Raw genomic sequence first — 17,346 nt, forward strand, 5'->3', positions numbered from 1 at the left:
TATTCTAACTTCTGGGCAACCAGTGGAGCTGGTCTCCTAAGTAATATGGTCTCCTAAGGGAGTACGAGTTATGACCCACACTGCAGAATTCTGAAGAAGTTTAAGTTTATGGAGGGACTTACTGGAGAGACCACATAAGAGGGAGTTGCAAAAATCGATCCGGGAAGTAATAAGACTATGGACAAGGATGGCAGCAGCATATGGAGTAAGAAAGGGACAAAGTCAGTTAATGTTAAAGTTATGTTAAATGTTAAATGTTAAATTAAAGGATGCAGACCGGGTTATATAATTAATGTGAGACTGAAATGAAATAGTACTGTCAAATATGACACTCAAACTCTTTACCTGAGGGAAAGAATGAGTGGGGGAATTTTCAATATCATTGAAGAAACTTTGAGATTTGGCTGCGCCAAAGAGTAAAACTTCTGTTTTATTACTGTTAAGTTTTAGAAAATTGGAGGAGAACCATGATCTAATCTCCATAAGGCAAATGTAAAGATATAACAGTTGCTTTATTACACATTAAAACAACTAAATAAAAAAAATGTAAGTTTAATTATTTTAATAAATTTAAGCCAGTGATGATTATAAGCATGGGCATGAAACAGACTGAGAACAAAGATCACTTACTCTTTAATGCATGATTATTCAGTCATCTGAAAGTATTTGTTCGCACAAATATTAGTCAGGTGTAGGATCTGTCAGTTTGCCGAGGCAAACTACGTGGAGTGTGAAGAGTGGACCCAAGTGCAGACATTCTAAAACTCAAACTTAACTGATGATGAGGCGTTTATTAAGGCAGACAGAACAGTACAAAATGAAAGGGCAAAAACAATGCAAACTAAGCAATAACCTAAACTGGGTAAACTAGAAAGGAAACACGAACTATGAAAAACCCTGGCAAACAGAAAAACAAACAAAACTCTAAACATGGCAACGATGATGAGGATATATGAAAACCTGAACGCAGGACATGGCATGGGAACAATGCAGACGATCCAACAAAGACTGAATGAGAAGGCACAGACTAAATACACACAAGAGGCTAATGAGAGAAGTGGGAACACATGGGGAACAGCTGACACACATGACCATAACGACGTCACAGTGGAAGAGTAAAACTAAACACGATGAACACAGGAACACAAGATCTCTTCAAAATAAAACAGGAAACATAAGTCACAGACATGACAACCTGAACTTGACAACGTAAGACACAGACATGAAACACATGAAGGGCATGGGAGACTTAACAGGGGTGGAAGACACAAGGGGAATCTACTAACAAACAACTATAACAACCTAGGCATGATAAAAAATGAACTTAGAAAACCTGAAGGGCTTAAACATAAACCATAAACGAAAACTCAAGACGCTGGGTCAAAAGGCCCAGGATCGTGACAGGATCATGTATGTAAATTACCTAATGCAGGGCTCTAGACTAACTTTTTGCCACGGTTGCACTGGCTAACTTTAAAAAGTTAGGTGCACCGGCACAAAAGTTAAGCACACTCAAATTTTTCAACCACATCGCTTAACACCGTTTTACATGTGAGAGGATATTGACAATATTGATTTGTAAATGATTAACTAACAATCTTGTACTTAAAGTGCTTTGGCACTCTTTGGCAATATTGTAGAAAATGTTAAACTTAATCGTCATCTCGGCCTCCTCTGACGACCTGTTTGCTGTTGCCTGCTGCTGAAAGGCAGTGGGGAGAGGGGACACTTGGGCAGTGCATTTATTGCAGCATATAATGTGTTTTCTGGATACACTGTGCTTTTTCAGCATTCAAAGATTGATGGCACCGTGTCAGAGCACTGGCTATGAATTTCAGACGGATCACGCCTTAACTTAACAAAAAAGTTATCAATAGTTCTTTTCATCTTTTCTTATTACCCACAGCTACATCCTCTTCTGTCAGGCCTAGGCTACTCACTAGGGCTGGGTATCATCACTGATTTCTATAATCCATTTGATTTCGGTTCTTAACCTCTTAAGCCGCAAGCCTAACTGATCTCCTGCCTTTTGCCCCCGTATCAGGGGGCGTTGGGGCTTAAGAGGTTAAAGTCCTGATTCCATTCAGTTTTGCCTCAGACAGTCAGAAATATTATAATTCTGATCATTTATCACTACTGATACATGTGAGACTTCATCAGAATTGCAAAGATCACAGCAGATGCCTTTGTGTCAAAGTAACTGAGAATAAAACACAGAAAAACATGAAGGAGATTTTCCTGGCCTGGCTTTTTATAGCAGATAACCTTAAAAATATTCTGCAATTTTGCATAATTTTCAAAAGTTCAAATTTCTTCTGTATTGAACAGCAGAAATTAGGCTTTCTTGTCCGAGGTCATTTAAGTAAAAGAAAAGAAAAAAGGAAAAAAGACAGTGTCCGACACAGCTGTAAACAATGGTAGACTGGTGGGAGAAAGAGAAAGTTGATTCTGATGCGTTGGGTCCGCGCTCTGTATTATGTCTTTGTGCGGAGTCAGTTTACCTGCTCTAATCTGAGAATCTGGCGTTTCTGGCAAAATACATTTATATTTAAAAGTCGATTCAGGATATCGCTTTATTCAAGCTACTCACCTCTCTCTATCCACCTGCACTTTCAACAGGACCACAGCCAATCAGAGAGGTCCCGCCCCTGACTATCTCTCATTGGTTTAGTCCACGATAGGGGCATAATGTGTGTCTGTTGTTGACCACACGGAGAGTTGCAGAGATTTTTTTGTTGAGATGTAAACTTATTTTATAACATCATATTTTGATAAAGGATTTTCACTTCAGGAAGTGGACAATATTTATATATGTATTTATTGTCAATACACTGGGAAAAAGATATTCCAATCTCAAAGACGCTGAATACATGTCTTCAACAAATGCCCAAATAAAAGACAGAAAGCATGATTAAAAACAAACAGTTTAAGAGAGCTGAAATAAAATTTAGTATAAAATGCAGTTACAAGTGGGTTGATAATTTTTGTTTAGAGCGTGATCTAATTTCACATTTACCTAGAAAAAAGTGACAATTTAAAAGACCCGGACTACTTTTCTTACATCTTTTTTTTCTATTAGTTTCCACAGAATCCAAATGTTAAAAACACACAGAGCTTCACCAGATGAAAGTTGAAACTTGGTGTTGGCCTAAGTTGCTGAACCTCTCATTTCAACCATCAAAACAGAGTTTTCTGGGAATTCTGCTTGTAGGGCAGCAGAGGCTTCAGCTTTTTCATTTTTCTTTTTCTTCCAAGTAAAGTAGATGGAAATCCCAATTAGTAAGACAATTACCACAACTGCTCTCAAACCACATATAGGCAAGGAAATATCTGTTCAGAGACACAAAAAACACAAGCAAAGTTAAAGATGTGACAAGAGTGTTATCTGTTATGTACTGTGGTTCATATCAGGTTAAATCAACTTTTTGCTGACTCCTTATTTACAAAGACTCACCACACCAGGTAGTGGCATGTATTTGATTTGTAAGATTTTTTATCATTCCAGATGCCCTTCCTAAAACAACCCTAAAGGAGTTTTGTTTCCTCTCAGGAGCCAAAGGTCTTTTGGTCATTAGAAAAATGTGCAAACTATTACACTAATCAGCCACTACCATTGTTCACATTAGTTAAATCCTTTTCTACCACATCAGTTGTGAAAGAGGTATTGTCCTCACCCTGCAAGGTGGGCTGCACAAATTAATGCGATTATATGAGAACGGTGAAACAGATAACATAGGTGCGGCTACTGGGAGGATGAGGGGTTCTGGTGGTTGCCAGTATGTTTTATTATTTGGGATCTTGAAGATTTGCAGACACACAGTCTGTTGTTAGTTTAAGACAGTCTGTTTATGGCTGCAGGTGCAACACAATAAATTACACATAATATAATCATTAAGTTTTTCTCACTCACCACAAGTACATTTGCTCTGTTCTTTGTAGACTTCACTGACATTGTTCCTGACTGAGCAGACCAGATGTCCTGAGACATGCTGTTTCAGAGTGATGTTGTTACTCTCATTATTTCCAGAAGAGAGCTCAGCATCTGTCAGTGTGCGTCCATCCAGAGTCCAGCTGTACTGAGGACTGTCCCCTCCCTCAGAGGAGCAGGACACCCTCATCTGTCCGAGGAATAGACACTCAGAGACGATCAGGACAGAGGTCACAGGAGCTGAGAGAAACACACAAATATGACTTTTGATATATCAAATGATACACTTTCATGCACTATGCACCTCAGCACTTGATGCCCCTACTGTGTAACTTCACATTGTCTGCCACTTCGTACTGAGTTTCTGTAGTTCCTGAAATCTTCCGCTTTGCAATAATATCTCTTACAGTTGATTATGGAATATCTAGGAGGGAAGAAATATCTCAAAATAACTTGCTGCAAAGGTAGCATCCATGTTACACTAACATACACAACTTCAGTGTAATCTTTAGTACACTTTAGTACACATGTTTGCAAATGTTTGTAGAGGCAGACTGCATGGGTTTCACACATCTGTGGCAATGGAAGTGAAAACATCTGAATTTTAAGATTAAGAGACGTGGCCCAATACTTTGGTGTATGAAGTGCACATCATGTAGATTATATTTATTTCATGCACAAAATATATGTATCTTAAATTATGTGCTCTATATTATAAAGATTACCAAAACAATATTGCATTTTCATGAATTAAAGGCTGCATTTCCCAACATTTACCTTGAATAAACAACTGTAAAGTCCTCTCGCCTAATGATTTTCCATCTGAATCAAAGGGTCGAAGGGAGTAATTACCACTGTCATTCCTGCTCAGGTTATTGATCCTAAATTTTCCATTACTGGGAAAAAATAGAGATCTATGTGCTATAGTATTATGAAGAAACATGTTCTTTCTGACATATAGTATTCTTAATGAATTCTTAAACAGTTGGTATATAGGTATTTCTGCGGTGCTGTCCATCAGCTGGATGTCCACAGTTCCTCCCAAAGCTCCATAACACTGAGCTCCATCCTTTCTGCTATCACAGTAAGTTTCCACACCTGCAAAATTTGAAACATTAAAAAGAAAAACATTTGTGATTCATTAGTTTCTAGCAAACAAATCACAATAAAAATTACATTAACATTGTCAGCAATCCAAAATTTACTGATGTGAGGACTTCTACTTGTTAAAAATATTTTTAGTATTACCATGTTTAAACCTAATTATGTTTTGGATAACCCAGTGTTTTGATTGATTGGTATCACATAACTTATAGTAGCACCACTACCGTAAATCTGTCAGCTCTTACTATTTTACTCAGAGTAGGTAGCAGTTTTGCAAATTGTAGGTAATAGAGGCTGAAGAACAAAATGCTGCATCCATAATTTCAAAGTTATCACACGAATGTGTCCAACATTTATTAATATATTAAGAACTAAGAAACACAGGTAGATACATTCTCCACATTTTAGACGAATGCAAACACTACATTCTTTTCATGAAAAAAAAGAAATGGGTGTTCATCAAACAGAAAAAAGGAAGCTATATTTCAGAAAAAAGAATCCGCAAACAAGCAGGATGGAGATGTTCATTTCTGAAGGTAGCATTAAAATTGAAAGGGGAATGCAACCGAAACATTGTCCAGCATATCTGTAGTCAATGCATGAGTTAAATAACTTAAGATCTGGATTCATAGTTACAGCCAAGCAAAAAGTTGAGACAGTTTCTTGAAAATTAGGCAGTCCATCAAAGTGAAAAATAAGCTGATTTCTCTGATAAGGAGGGAAGAATAAAGTCCTCTAAAATGTCAGAACTCACTTAAACACACTGCAACAAGGCTGCCAAGGTGCATAGTGATCTAAGATTTTACCACTGTTACTTAAACTGATAAAAAGACAAAAAAGGAACTGAAGCTCTGCTCAAATTGTCACGTACTGCAATTGAAGCCAATAGATTCTTACATTAATTTATTAAAAGAAATCAAAGTACACATATATTAGCTTTTAAATTCTCTGATGATGATGTCAGATATTTTGTAAGGGTTAAAAAATAGATTCACTTGTTGGTTTAATAAACAAAGTCCTGTTGGTTTCATACACATACTGACACCTGTGTCCTAAAGATTGAGGTGCAGTTGATGAAAATGAAGCCTATGGGTAAAAACAAATAATTCATGAATAAATGTACAGAGTGACCGTAATGAACAAAGTCATGATTATTATTTTTAAATCAAAAATGTTCTCACTTACCACAGGTAGATATCCTCTCCTCTTTGTAGACATAACTGACATTGTTCCTGACTGAGCAGGTCAGACGTCCTGAGACGTGCTGTTTCAGAGTGATGTTTTTACTGTCATTGTTTCCAGAAAGGAGCTCAGCATCTGTCAGTGTGCGTCCATCCAGAGTCCAGCTGTGCTGAGGACTGTCCCCTCCCTCAGAGAAGCAGGACACCCTCCTCTCTCCCTGAGACAGACACTCAGAGACCAGCAGGACAGAGGACACAGGAGCTGAGAGAAACACACACAGATGACTTTTGATAATATAATGAGATGCACTTTCATGCACTATGCTTCCTTCTGTGTAACTTTACATGGTCTGTAACTTAATGGCTGATTTTCCATAGTTCCTAAATTCATTCGCTCTGCAATAATATCACTTTACATCAATCAAAGGCTGCATTTCCCAACATTTACCTTGAATGAACAGCTGTAAAGTCTGCACGCCTGATGATCTTCCATCTGAATCAAAGGTTCGAAGGGTATATATACCACTGTCTGTCCTGCTCAGATTATTGATCCTAAATGTTCCATTACTGGGAAAATAAGCTCTCTCTCCTATGGTATTAGAAATAACCTCATTATTTTTCACATCTAGTATTTTTATTGAGTTCTTCAACAAGTAGTATCTATATATTTCTGAGGTGCTCCCCATCAGATGAATGTCCACAGTTCCTCCCAAAGCTCTATAACACTGAGCTCCATCCTGTCTGTCATGACAGTAAGTTTCCACACCTGCCAATTTTGAAACATTAAAAAGAAAAACATTTGTGATTCGTTAGTTTCTAGCAAATAAATCACAATAAAAATTAAATTATGAGGACTTTTACTTGTTAAAAAGTATTTTAGTATTACCATGTTTATACCTAATTGATCCTAACCGATCATTACGATTAACGCGATTAAAATTCTTCTCGCACTCATCCCGTCTGGAGCGTAGAAAGAACAGCCTTCGTACAAACTGCTTGAAATGCGTTGACAGGGATTTTGAGTCAGTCTGAGCTCCAGGTGAGTTAAATGTTAATCGCGTTAGTCGCGATGATGGCGTTAACGTGCTTAATCAAAGTACACATATTGGAACTTTGTGTAAGTATTTGTCCTGCTTTAACATCCCTGAGTATGATGTCAGATATTTTGTACAGGTTAAAAAAAATATTAAGTGATAAGTGCCACATTTAAGAAGAACAGCTCACCATGAGACAGTCCCAGAAGAATCACCATCAATCCCAGCACAGCTTTCATGTCTCCTCACTGTTCAGTGTGTGTTGACACAGAGTACGTTAAAAAATGACATGCAAATATGTCCAGCAGTTAACAGTCAGAAATGGCTCCTGCTACTGATCTGTCTCTTTTAAAAAGCTCATCACATTAAAAAAGGAAGCAAAACCAACATACTTAAAGAACCAACAGAAAGACTGTTTTTGCTCTGTGTGTGAATATGTGAAAAAGGAAGTACAACTAGCATTTTCATTACTTAGCAGAATTTATTTTTTATTGTTATTATTACTCACACTGTCAATTGACTATTTTTACATCTGTAACAAACGAACACTATCCTGCCCATCACTCAGATCTACCACAATGTCATGTATTTTAATGCAATTCAACAGCAGCCCCATTTATATTTCATCTTAAGTAATTTTGGTTCTGATACAAAGTATATGATGTGCACATCTATGAAGAAAAAAGAAACACTTTCAAGCTACTTAAAGAAGTCCAGACGCTTTTCTTTGCAAGCTCCTTTGACTAAAAGACAGGAAGTGATTAGAACAGAGCTAAAGAGAGAGAAAAGAGAGAAGTTGTTTTTCAGTTTAGAGCAGTGATGTGCAGATCGATGCTGAAATATCGATTTCTCCGATACCAATCATTTATGTTCTAGAATTGATTCTCACATTAAAATATTGATATTTTAGTAATTTAGGGTAAATTTGTAGTTTATCATTAACAGGAACACAGTGGAAAGAAACTATAACATTCGGATTGTCTACATTCAAAGGAACTACTTACTCTTCCGCCTTTCATAGTCTGTGAGAAAAGTTATTAGAAAGGCAAATGAAGTCACACTCAGATATCTAATTTTTTACATGCGCATGGGCGGTCAGTCCGATCTGCTCTGCTGTCAAAGTGCGCACAACTAAAAAATCTCTTATCATTCCCTCCTGTTTGTAGCGATTTTAAGCAAATACATCAATGTGTTTCAGACACAGACCCTACATTGTGAGTGCTTTCGGTCTGGTCGTCATAAAATGTGTATCATTCAAACATAATCATTCATCACATTTGTTTCATACTCATCGTCTTCTCCTTCTTCCTCGTCTGGCACAGTGACATATGCAACAAGAGATTGGGATATCATTCTTGATACCATTCCTCTTACACAGGGGATAATGCATGTAGTAAAGATACAAAACATAATAAGTATTAGGCCAATAAACATTAAAACCTTAAACATCAATGTTTTCCATGAGCCGCTCATAAACCAATTCCACCAATTACTTTGTGAATTTGCCCAATCGGTTACCTGTGCCTGTTGAACGTTTCTAAGTAATTGTAGAGCATTTGTCATATTATCAGAATGCACATTGTCTGGAATATATGTACAACAAGTTATATTAAACAAAACACAGTCCGCAGTCTTTACAGTCTTTGTCTTCTTTGCGATTATATATGTATCTATACCAGGTGTTGTTCATCCAGGGATGGATGTGGTCCTGTGTCACTTCAGCCAGGTGTGAGTTGTCATATGTCCATGCTCTTCTATGCATGTTGGCTTCTTGATCCTTTAAGTGCATCAGGGTCCATGCTGTAAGCAGCAGGGCCAAGGTGGTAAGCAGAATAATCTTCATGATGACCAGACACACCGATTTACTCTGGTGAGTAGACTACAGGCGAGAAGTAGAAGGCGGGATATACCCAATCAGCCCTCCCTTCACTTGTAGATCACCAAAGAGTCGGGATGGTGGTGTCTTTAGGTTGTGCTGTCACTCACTTCCATTTTTGCAATGGCTCTGGTGGATCCAAGAGGGCCTCTCAGCGATTTTGCAAGCTGTTGGCGTCGTTAGGAGTACTTGGTATGGACCTTCCCACCGGGATGGGTTCCAATTCTTTCTCTGGAGTACTCGTATAAGGACCCAATCGCCTGGTTTTAATCTGCAAGAGACTTGAGAAGCGTCGCACGGCAGTTCAAAACAATATCCCTATTTTCTACTAGTTTTGCCATTCTTTCTACTAAAGTTGTCTTTCTAACAGATTTATCTATTGGTTCACTTTCATCAATTCATGCATCTTTTCACTGAGGTCTGATTCAAACTATCTTACTTCTAATTCTTTCCAAAAATAATTTCACATGTAACAATTTATATATGTGTGTTTTCTATTTTTGTTTACCTCTTTATTGTGATCTGGTGGACATCTCTAAACACCATCATAAGTTCAGACTTCAATTTCAACCCAATTATACTCCTCTGGGCTTCACCTTCCCACTGGCCCCTGTACCCTTCTCAAAGTGTCCTTTGTTGTCTTAAATCTCCAGCAAACACAATCTGTTTCTTCTCTGTTTCTTCCTTTTAGATTAAGTCCCAGCCAGGCAAAATATCACATTCAGTGCCTTTAAACAGTCATGTCACACTGTTCTTACCAGCCTGCTGTTAATTCTTCAATTCCACGATATTCTGTTGGTCTTCATCAGGAGATTGACTGTCCTTTGAGCTTCTTTTCAGGATCGGGACAAGTGGGAGGTCAAGCTGTAAAATTTTAAGCCTAACTTTGGCTTGTTTTCTCCCAATTATGTTAATCTATGGTTTTGCTGCTATGCTCAAAATTCTAGGTTGAGAAAAGTCCACCTTTATTTATTTGTGACCTATATTGACACACTAAACCATACCATTAATATCATTTTCATTTCTTTTCTTAAAGCCTCCATTTGCTTCATCTGGCTAGAGTCTGTCTCTTCTGTTTTTCTCTCTGGGTGCTCACTCCTTATATGGGCATGCAAAGTTCCTGTCACACACACACTTCCTGTTACTCTCTTTTGTGTTTCTACAGGCTAATCAAACTCATTTTGTATTTACAGTCTACAAACCCTCTGTAATTCTACTAACTTCTAATCTAAAATGTAACGTCATTCACACAATAATTTCATAATCCTCTCACACACACTGCCTTTTAAATAAACTAAACTCTTTGCATTTTTATCTATTTCAGACATTTTCTGAGTCTCTGTTTTATGGTGCCGTTAGTTCTCTCTACTAACCCTGCACTCCATAGATGATAAGCACAATGATTTCTTATGCTGAATCCTAGTGCTTCAGAGACCTTACTGATCACATCATTGACAAAATGTGTCCCATTGTCTGATCTTATCAGAGAAGGGATACCATATGTTGGAATAAAATGATTACATAAACATTTTGCAATGAAGATTGCCTCTGCTTTCACTGGATATATCTCTGGTCAGTTTGAAAACACATCTATGATCACTAAGGCATATTTTAATCCTTGACATTCATTCAATTCAATAAAATCCATGTGGATGGTGTGGAGAACTGGCCTCTCTTAGGTCTTAAGTTTCCTTGTGAGTTGTGTTTTTGACAGAATAGGCATGTTCTTACAAATTTTTCGCTGAAGTTTCAAAATTTATAGTGTAAAAGTATTATTTATCTATACTATATTTCCCTCCTGTTGACACATGTATTACTTCATGTGTCACTACAGCCGCTGTCCTGTGTAACGACTCTGGTAATATTGGTTTTCCATCACAGACCATTAAGTCATCTTTCAGTTGTGCTCCACATTTCAGCCACTTGTTCTGTTCAGTGATTGTTGCAGCTTTTTGTTCGGTTTTTAGTACATCAAGTGGTATTTGTGTACAATGTTCGGATGTTAGAAGCGTTATCGTTTGTTGTGCAGCCTGCTTTGCTGTTTGATCTGCAAAATTATTTCCTTTTGTGACAATAAAATTGTCTTTTTGATGTGCTGCACATTTACAAAGTGCCAATTGTTTTGGCAAGCTAATCACTTCCAATAAGATTTTTAATAAGCTGCCGTGTTGCACGGGGTTATCCGTAGAGGTAACCATACCTCTGTTATGCCAAATTTTGGCAAAGTGGTGCACTGCTGAAAAAACAAACTGACTGTCAGTGTACATATTTATATTTTGGCCTGCGTGCAATTCATATGCACATATGACTGCATACGTGCAGCCGACTCTTTTACTGCCTCTGCTGCGGCTGCATAGACTTGCATATGCAGGCAGGCCTGACGCTACAGAGTCTAATTTACACAAGTCTAAATTTCACCAGGAATGTTAACGAGCGTTGTTTTTCTCCAAATGCCTGTGTTATCACAGCTTTCATATAACCTGCTCCTCTATCTACACGTAAGTAGAAAGGCTCATCATAGGCAAGCAGTGCTAAAACTGCATCTGTCTGTAATGCCTATTTTTAAATAACTAAATGCTTCTTCTTTCTTCTGTATAGATGCAACATTACATTTTCACTTAATGCATTTTTAGATAATTTCTAGTTTTTCAAAGAATCCACCCATCTCACACATTTCAAACTTTGAAGTTAGGGTTTTTATATATATATATTTTAAACTTTGAATTGCTCACAGTTCTAAAACTAGGCATTTGTAAATCATATGCCTAATCACTATGTGTCACTGTGATCCACAAGTATGGTCACAAATTCGCTTCCAAATCAACAAAATAAAATAATCAAACAAAAACAAAAAACATACATGAGTCAGGACACAAAAAGAAAAATGCTGCTACTGAAACAGAGCAGAAGTGTGAGGGAAAAACTGAATCCTCCTCTGTCCCTGTCTGTTACCTCTCCACCTTCTCCACCTTCCCCTGCGGGATGGCCGTATCTGGGGTTTAGTACTGCTATCATGGGAAAAATGCCGGGAGGACCAGGTGGATCAACATCACCTCCCATATCTCCTCCGTAGCGATCTTTTCCTATTTTTTTTTTTTTTTTTTTTTTTTTTTCTGTGGATTTTCACCTAGTGCTATTTTATCTAACATGTTTTGTGCCTCTGCATAAGGACCAGGTTGAGGTCTGAACGGATCACAGGATTGTTTAAGGGGGGTCGCAGCAGCGGAAGCGGGGGCTGGTTTCACAGCAGCAAAAGTGGGGGTCGGCCTCGCAGCAGCGAGTGGAGCATATGGTGGGGGGTCTAATACCTCTGCCTTTTCTTTCTTCTTTTCTTGTTTCTTTTGTTTATTCTCACATCGTCTATCTGCCTCTCTCTTCCATGCTTGGAAATATTCTAATTCTTACGTGCGTTTTCCTTCTTTCTTTCTTTATTTTGTCTCTCCTATTTCTTTCAGTAATGCTTCTTTAAGTTGTATTAATGCAGATGGGCTACATTCTCATTTAGTCTTTTTAGAATTTCTCCATCTTTGCACACTGATTTGTCCGGCGCCTGGACACTTTTTTCCTAACCACTGTTTGTCAACAGTAAACTTAGTGGGCTGATTACCCATTAAAACAGAACTGCAGAGCCTTCTCTGGTATTAGACTTAAAGAGTGGTTACTGACTACGCCCTTCTACTCCACTCTAATTAGTGGAGCGGTGTCAGTTTTGTGAGGCGGAACTCAACCGTTCTCTTTTGTCACCAGTACTTCAGCTACTGACAGGAAATAAAATGACAATAACAATGAGAGTGATTCAGCAGCGTATTTGTGCTGTTTAAATCAATTCACTCTCAACACACAGAAAACACAAACATTTAAACAGACATTTCACACAATCGCGCAGACCTTTTCGGCAGGTCAGTCCTAAAGCTTTTATTTTGAAAATCCTTTCGGCGGATCAGTCCAACGCTTTTATTTTGAAAATCCGTTCGGTGGATCACCCCAACGCTTTTACAAATCCGTGCAGTGGATTAGACTAATTACACCCTTTCGGCGGGTGAGACCAAAGTTCGTTTTACGCGAGTGTAAATGAGTGATTTCCTTTACCTTCCCAAGATTCTCTGGCTATGTTGAAAGTCAGCCACTGGATCCCAGCGTCGTGGACCACTTGATAAAACACTGGCCAGGAATCGAATTTTAGCGTCCCTGGACTTTTTCACTCCTACCTAGAGGACAGATTTCAGTGCAGCTTTCCACGACGGCAGGACACAGCGGCCGATGCTTCCTATCCGGCTCGGAGGACCAAGAAAATGTGAAGAGAAAAGTTATTAGAAAGGCAAATGAAGTCACACTCAGATATCTAATTTTTTACATGCGCATGGGCGGTCAGTCCGATCTGCTCTGCTGTCAAAGTGCGCACAACAGATGTGACAGAAAAACCGCCCAGGGCTCTCAGCGCATTCTTTATTTATACTCCAAGTGAGCTTTCAAGGAAGTAGGAGTGGTATGTTCAGTATACAAAAACGTTTCCATAATAGGAGAAACCTTTAGCTTGTCTGTTGAAATAGGAGATAGCTTGGTATGTATAGAAACTTAAACATTTCCTTAAAAGGAGAGTGAGAGAGGGGGGTGACCGTTAACTCAGGATGTAGTATGTATGTCACCGCATTCCTCTACACATCTGGTTCCACTTTCCTTTCCTGTGGTGGTTCCAACTCACAAGCTCTCCTATCTTAAATGAAGCTACAACTAAACAATAATCACAAAACTAAAAAATCTCTTATCATAGTCATGTGCGAAATACGGCTGTATAAATGTCTCGCAGCCCCTTGGCGTGCGCACTCACAACAATGGCTGAGCGTAATTGTGCGGACGTATTTTACCTCCACAAACAGCTGAGACGTGGTTTGCGATACATGTGGCAAAAAAGTGAGGTGTTGTGGCCATACTTGCCAACATTGAGACCTCAGAATTGGGGAGAAATTCAAAAGGACTGTTGGGGGGGGGGGGGGAGAAATACTTTTTACAGTGTTTATTTATCGGATAAAATACTGTAGTGGGTCAGGGCTGTTCGGGGTTCTGTTTGTACAGTTATGTTTTGTTTATGTTGCCATAGTGACAGGTGACGCCCTCTCGCTGCGACGGTGTGTCCTTCCGGGGTCAGAGGGTGCCCTGTGTTGTTGTTGTTGTTGCCGCGCTGAGCAGTTAGCTAGCGGCAGTGTTCTTCTGCAAATGTAAATAAACGGCTGTGCTCCCTGGCTAGCTCACGGGAAGCAAGACCAAACGATACCTCCGTCTCCTCCTTGTCTGAGCTCGCCACATTGGTGTCAGAAGTGGGATAGCTCACCCTCGCCGTAATGGAGAGAGACATTCAGAGGCTGGAGCAAGCCGTCGAGGAGAACATTCCCTGCTTGGGAAACTGGCGATGGAAGAGAGAGGATGTGAGCGGCCATGTAAGTCCTCCGACGGGTCCCGATGGTGCGAGCGCACCGCGGCGGCGGCCCGTCGCGACAGATGCTAGGGCAATGCTTCATGGGCTACCTCTGTCGACCCACACGCCGAGCCCCCAACCGCGAGCAGTTATGCCTACCACGCCAGTTAAGGTACCGAAATACAACGGGCTAACTCCGTTAGAGCCCTACCTCTCACAAGTGCGGCTAGCCGCCAGACATAGTGGCTGGAGCGAAGAGGAGACTGCTACACACCTAGCACTAGCATTAGAGGGAGATGCACTGCAGATACTCCTTGACCTAGCCCCGGCAGAGCAGCATGAGCTGCAGGCCCTCACCGCGGCACTCGAGAGGCGATTCGGGCAGCGGCACTCCACTGATCAGAGCAGAGAGCAGCTAACCAACCGGAGCCGTCGACCAGGGGAGAGCCTGGGCACCTTTGCAGCAGACGTGTTGCTGTATGCTCGTCGTGGCTACCCGGAGTTTCCAGCAGCGGCCCGTGAGGAGCTTAGCCTGCATGCTTTTCTGCAAGGACTTTTCCCAGAGCGACTACGCCAACACGTCCGCCTGGCCATGCCTCAGACCCTCCGTGAGGCGCTCCTTGAGGCTGAAAGGGCCGAGCCGGTGCTCACCTCGCGACCTAACCAGCAGGTGCCCCCCCCAAACTACCCCCAAATCAGAGCCGCAGACTGCGACGGGGAGGGGGAGGTCGCCGAGATGTCCCAGCTGCAACCCTCGGTGCCCCGGAGGCGTCCTCGTCGACCAACCGACCGCTGCTACCGGTGCGATGAGCCTGACCACGTGGCGCGTGACTGCCCAGCACCAGCCCCGAAGACCGGAACTACGCAGCCTCAGGGAAACGAGGAGGGAGCGGTGTAGCGAGGGGACCACCGCTCCAGCTTCCTGCCCCCCTCCAAGGACGATGCACAGTGGTGGGCCGAATTGGGCACCTCAAGGGACTCCACCTGAGCTGCTGTGTTGAGGACCAGCCATGCCAGGCCCTGGTGGACACGGGGTCTACCATTTCCCTGATACGACCTGGTGTGCTCCCTGAAACATCCGGGCCACTGGTGAAGGGTTGGTTGCCCACAGACACCCAGCTGATGACAGTGACGGGGGAGAAAACTGTTATGCGGGGGAAGAAACCGTTGCGGATCCGAGTGAAGGATCTAGAGCTGGTGCACGACTTCTGGCTCGCCGACATTCAAGACCAGTGCATCATTGGCCTGGATCTGCTGAGCCGCTGGGGGGCCTGCGTCGACACCGCAAAGCTGGCTATCACTCTTGGCGCAGAGACTTTTGCTCTCCAGCGCGGCCAAAAGCAGGGAGCGGGGACCAGACGAGACAGGCGTCGGGCAGCTGCCGCTCAGCAGATTTCGGATGCCGGTGGCTCCGGGTCATCTCCAGTCGCCTCAGCCTCAGCCTCTCAGCCTGACAAACCTCCTTCGACCGAGACCATCGAGGCTGTTGATGACCTTTGGCAGCGCAGCAGCGTAGGCCTCAACGTCGACCAGCGCCAGCGGTTGAGGTGCCTCCTGGACGAGAATGTGGACATCTTTGCCGCCAGTGACAAAGACTGCAGGCAGACGAGTCTGGTCCAGCACACCATCGACACCGGCTCTGCTCAGCCCATCCGTCTGCGCCCACACCGGCTGCCCCTCTCGAAACGGCAGGTAGCGGAAGAGAAGATCCGTGAGATGGCTGCGGCTGGGGTGATCGAGCCGTCCAATAGCCCATGGGCGGCACCCGTGGTTCTGGTGGGGAAGAAGGATGGCAGCCCGAGGTTCTGCGTGGACTTTCGCTGTCTCAATGCAGTCACCAAGAAGAACTCGTACCCGCTGCCGCGGATCGACGAGGCCCTAGATTATGTTACCGGCTCCAGTTGGTTCAGCTCCCTCGACCTACGCAGCGGTTACTGGCAGGTGGAGCTAGCCCCCAACGCAAGGCCTAAGACTGCATTCACCATTGGACAGGGGCTGTGGCAGTTCAGGGTCATGCCATTTGGGCTCTGCAATGCGCCAGCGACGTTTGAGAGGCTGATGGAGAGGGTGCTCGTGGATATCCCTTGTAGCCGCTGCGTTGTGTACCTGGATGACCTGTTGGTGCACGGTGGCGACTTCGACAGTGCACTGTCTCACCTGAGCGAGGTCTTGAGTGCCATCCGACGAGCTGGGCTGCGGGTCAACCCCGCGAAATGCCGCCTGTTGGCAAGAGAGACCACGTTCTTGGGCCATGTGATCAGCGCTCGAGGTGTCGCCACTGACCCCGCAAAAGTGGCTGCGGTCCGGGACTGGCCGACTCCCTCGAACGTCCAAGAACTGCGGAGCTTCCTGGGCCTAGCCTCCTACTACCGTCGGTTCATCAAAGGGTTCGCGACAATGGCCAGCCCCCTCCACCGCCTGCCTGACAAGGGACAGCTGTTTGGCTGGGGGGATGCCTGTGCTGCGGCTTTTGAACAGCTGAAGGAGGCCCTCACCAGAGCCCCAGTCCTGGCCTACCCCGACGCCTGGCAACCTTTCATTGTGGACACTGATGCTAGCAATGTAGGGGTCGGGGCGGTCCTTTCCCAGCAGGACGAGGCTGGAGAACGGGTGGTGGCGTACTTCAGTCGTGCCTTGGGGCGAGCCGAGAGGAAGTACTGCGTGACCCGGCGGGAGCTGCTGGCCGTAGTGCTAGCGGTGCGGCACTTCCAGCCATATCTGCACGGCTGCCGGTTCCTCCTGCGCACTGACCATGCATCTCTGACTTGGCTCCTGAACTTCAAACACCCAGAAGGGCAGGTGGCCCGCTG

The 17,346-nt window shown here is 42.6% G+C and overlaps 1 protein-coding gene across 2 annotated transcripts in view; it reads right to left on the reverse strand.

Moving 5' to 3' along the window:
- Positions 1-2,841: 2,841 nt before the first annotated feature.
- Positions 2,842-17,346, reverse strand: part of LOC146392324 (cell adhesion molecule CEACAM3-like) — an 82,695-nt gene continuing 68,190 nt past the window's right edge. Inside the window, exons 1-6 of one of the 2 annotated variants that reach the window (XM_084945152.1) lie at positions 7,438-7,582; positions 6,662-6,979; positions 6,218-6,475; positions 4,706-5,026; positions 3,911-4,168; positions 2,842-3,330 (exon numbers count right to left, since the gene is read on the reverse strand). In XM_084945152.1, the coding sequence (XP_084801278.1) occupies positions 3,149-3,330; positions 3,911-4,168; positions 4,706-5,026; positions 6,218-6,475; positions 6,662-6,979; positions 7,438-7,486 (1,386 nt within the window). In that variant the 5' untranslated portion in view covers positions 7,487-7,582 and the 3' untranslated portion in view covers positions 2,842-3,148. Of the gene's footprint in view, positions 3,331-3,910; positions 4,169-4,705; positions 5,027-6,209; positions 6,476-6,661; positions 6,980-7,437; positions 7,583-17,346 lie in introns of those variants that run through there. The other variant, XM_084945163.1, reaches the window with a different exon arrangement.

The sequence above is a fragment of the Perissodus microlepis genome, chromosome 2, assembly GCF_051167445.1.
Source record: "Perissodus microlepis isolate ML-2025 ecotype Zambia chromosome 2, ASM5116744v1, whole genome shotgun sequence".
Taxonomy (NCBI): domain Eukaryota; kingdom Metazoa; phylum Chordata; class Actinopteri; order Cichliformes; family Cichlidae; genus Perissodus; species Perissodus microlepis.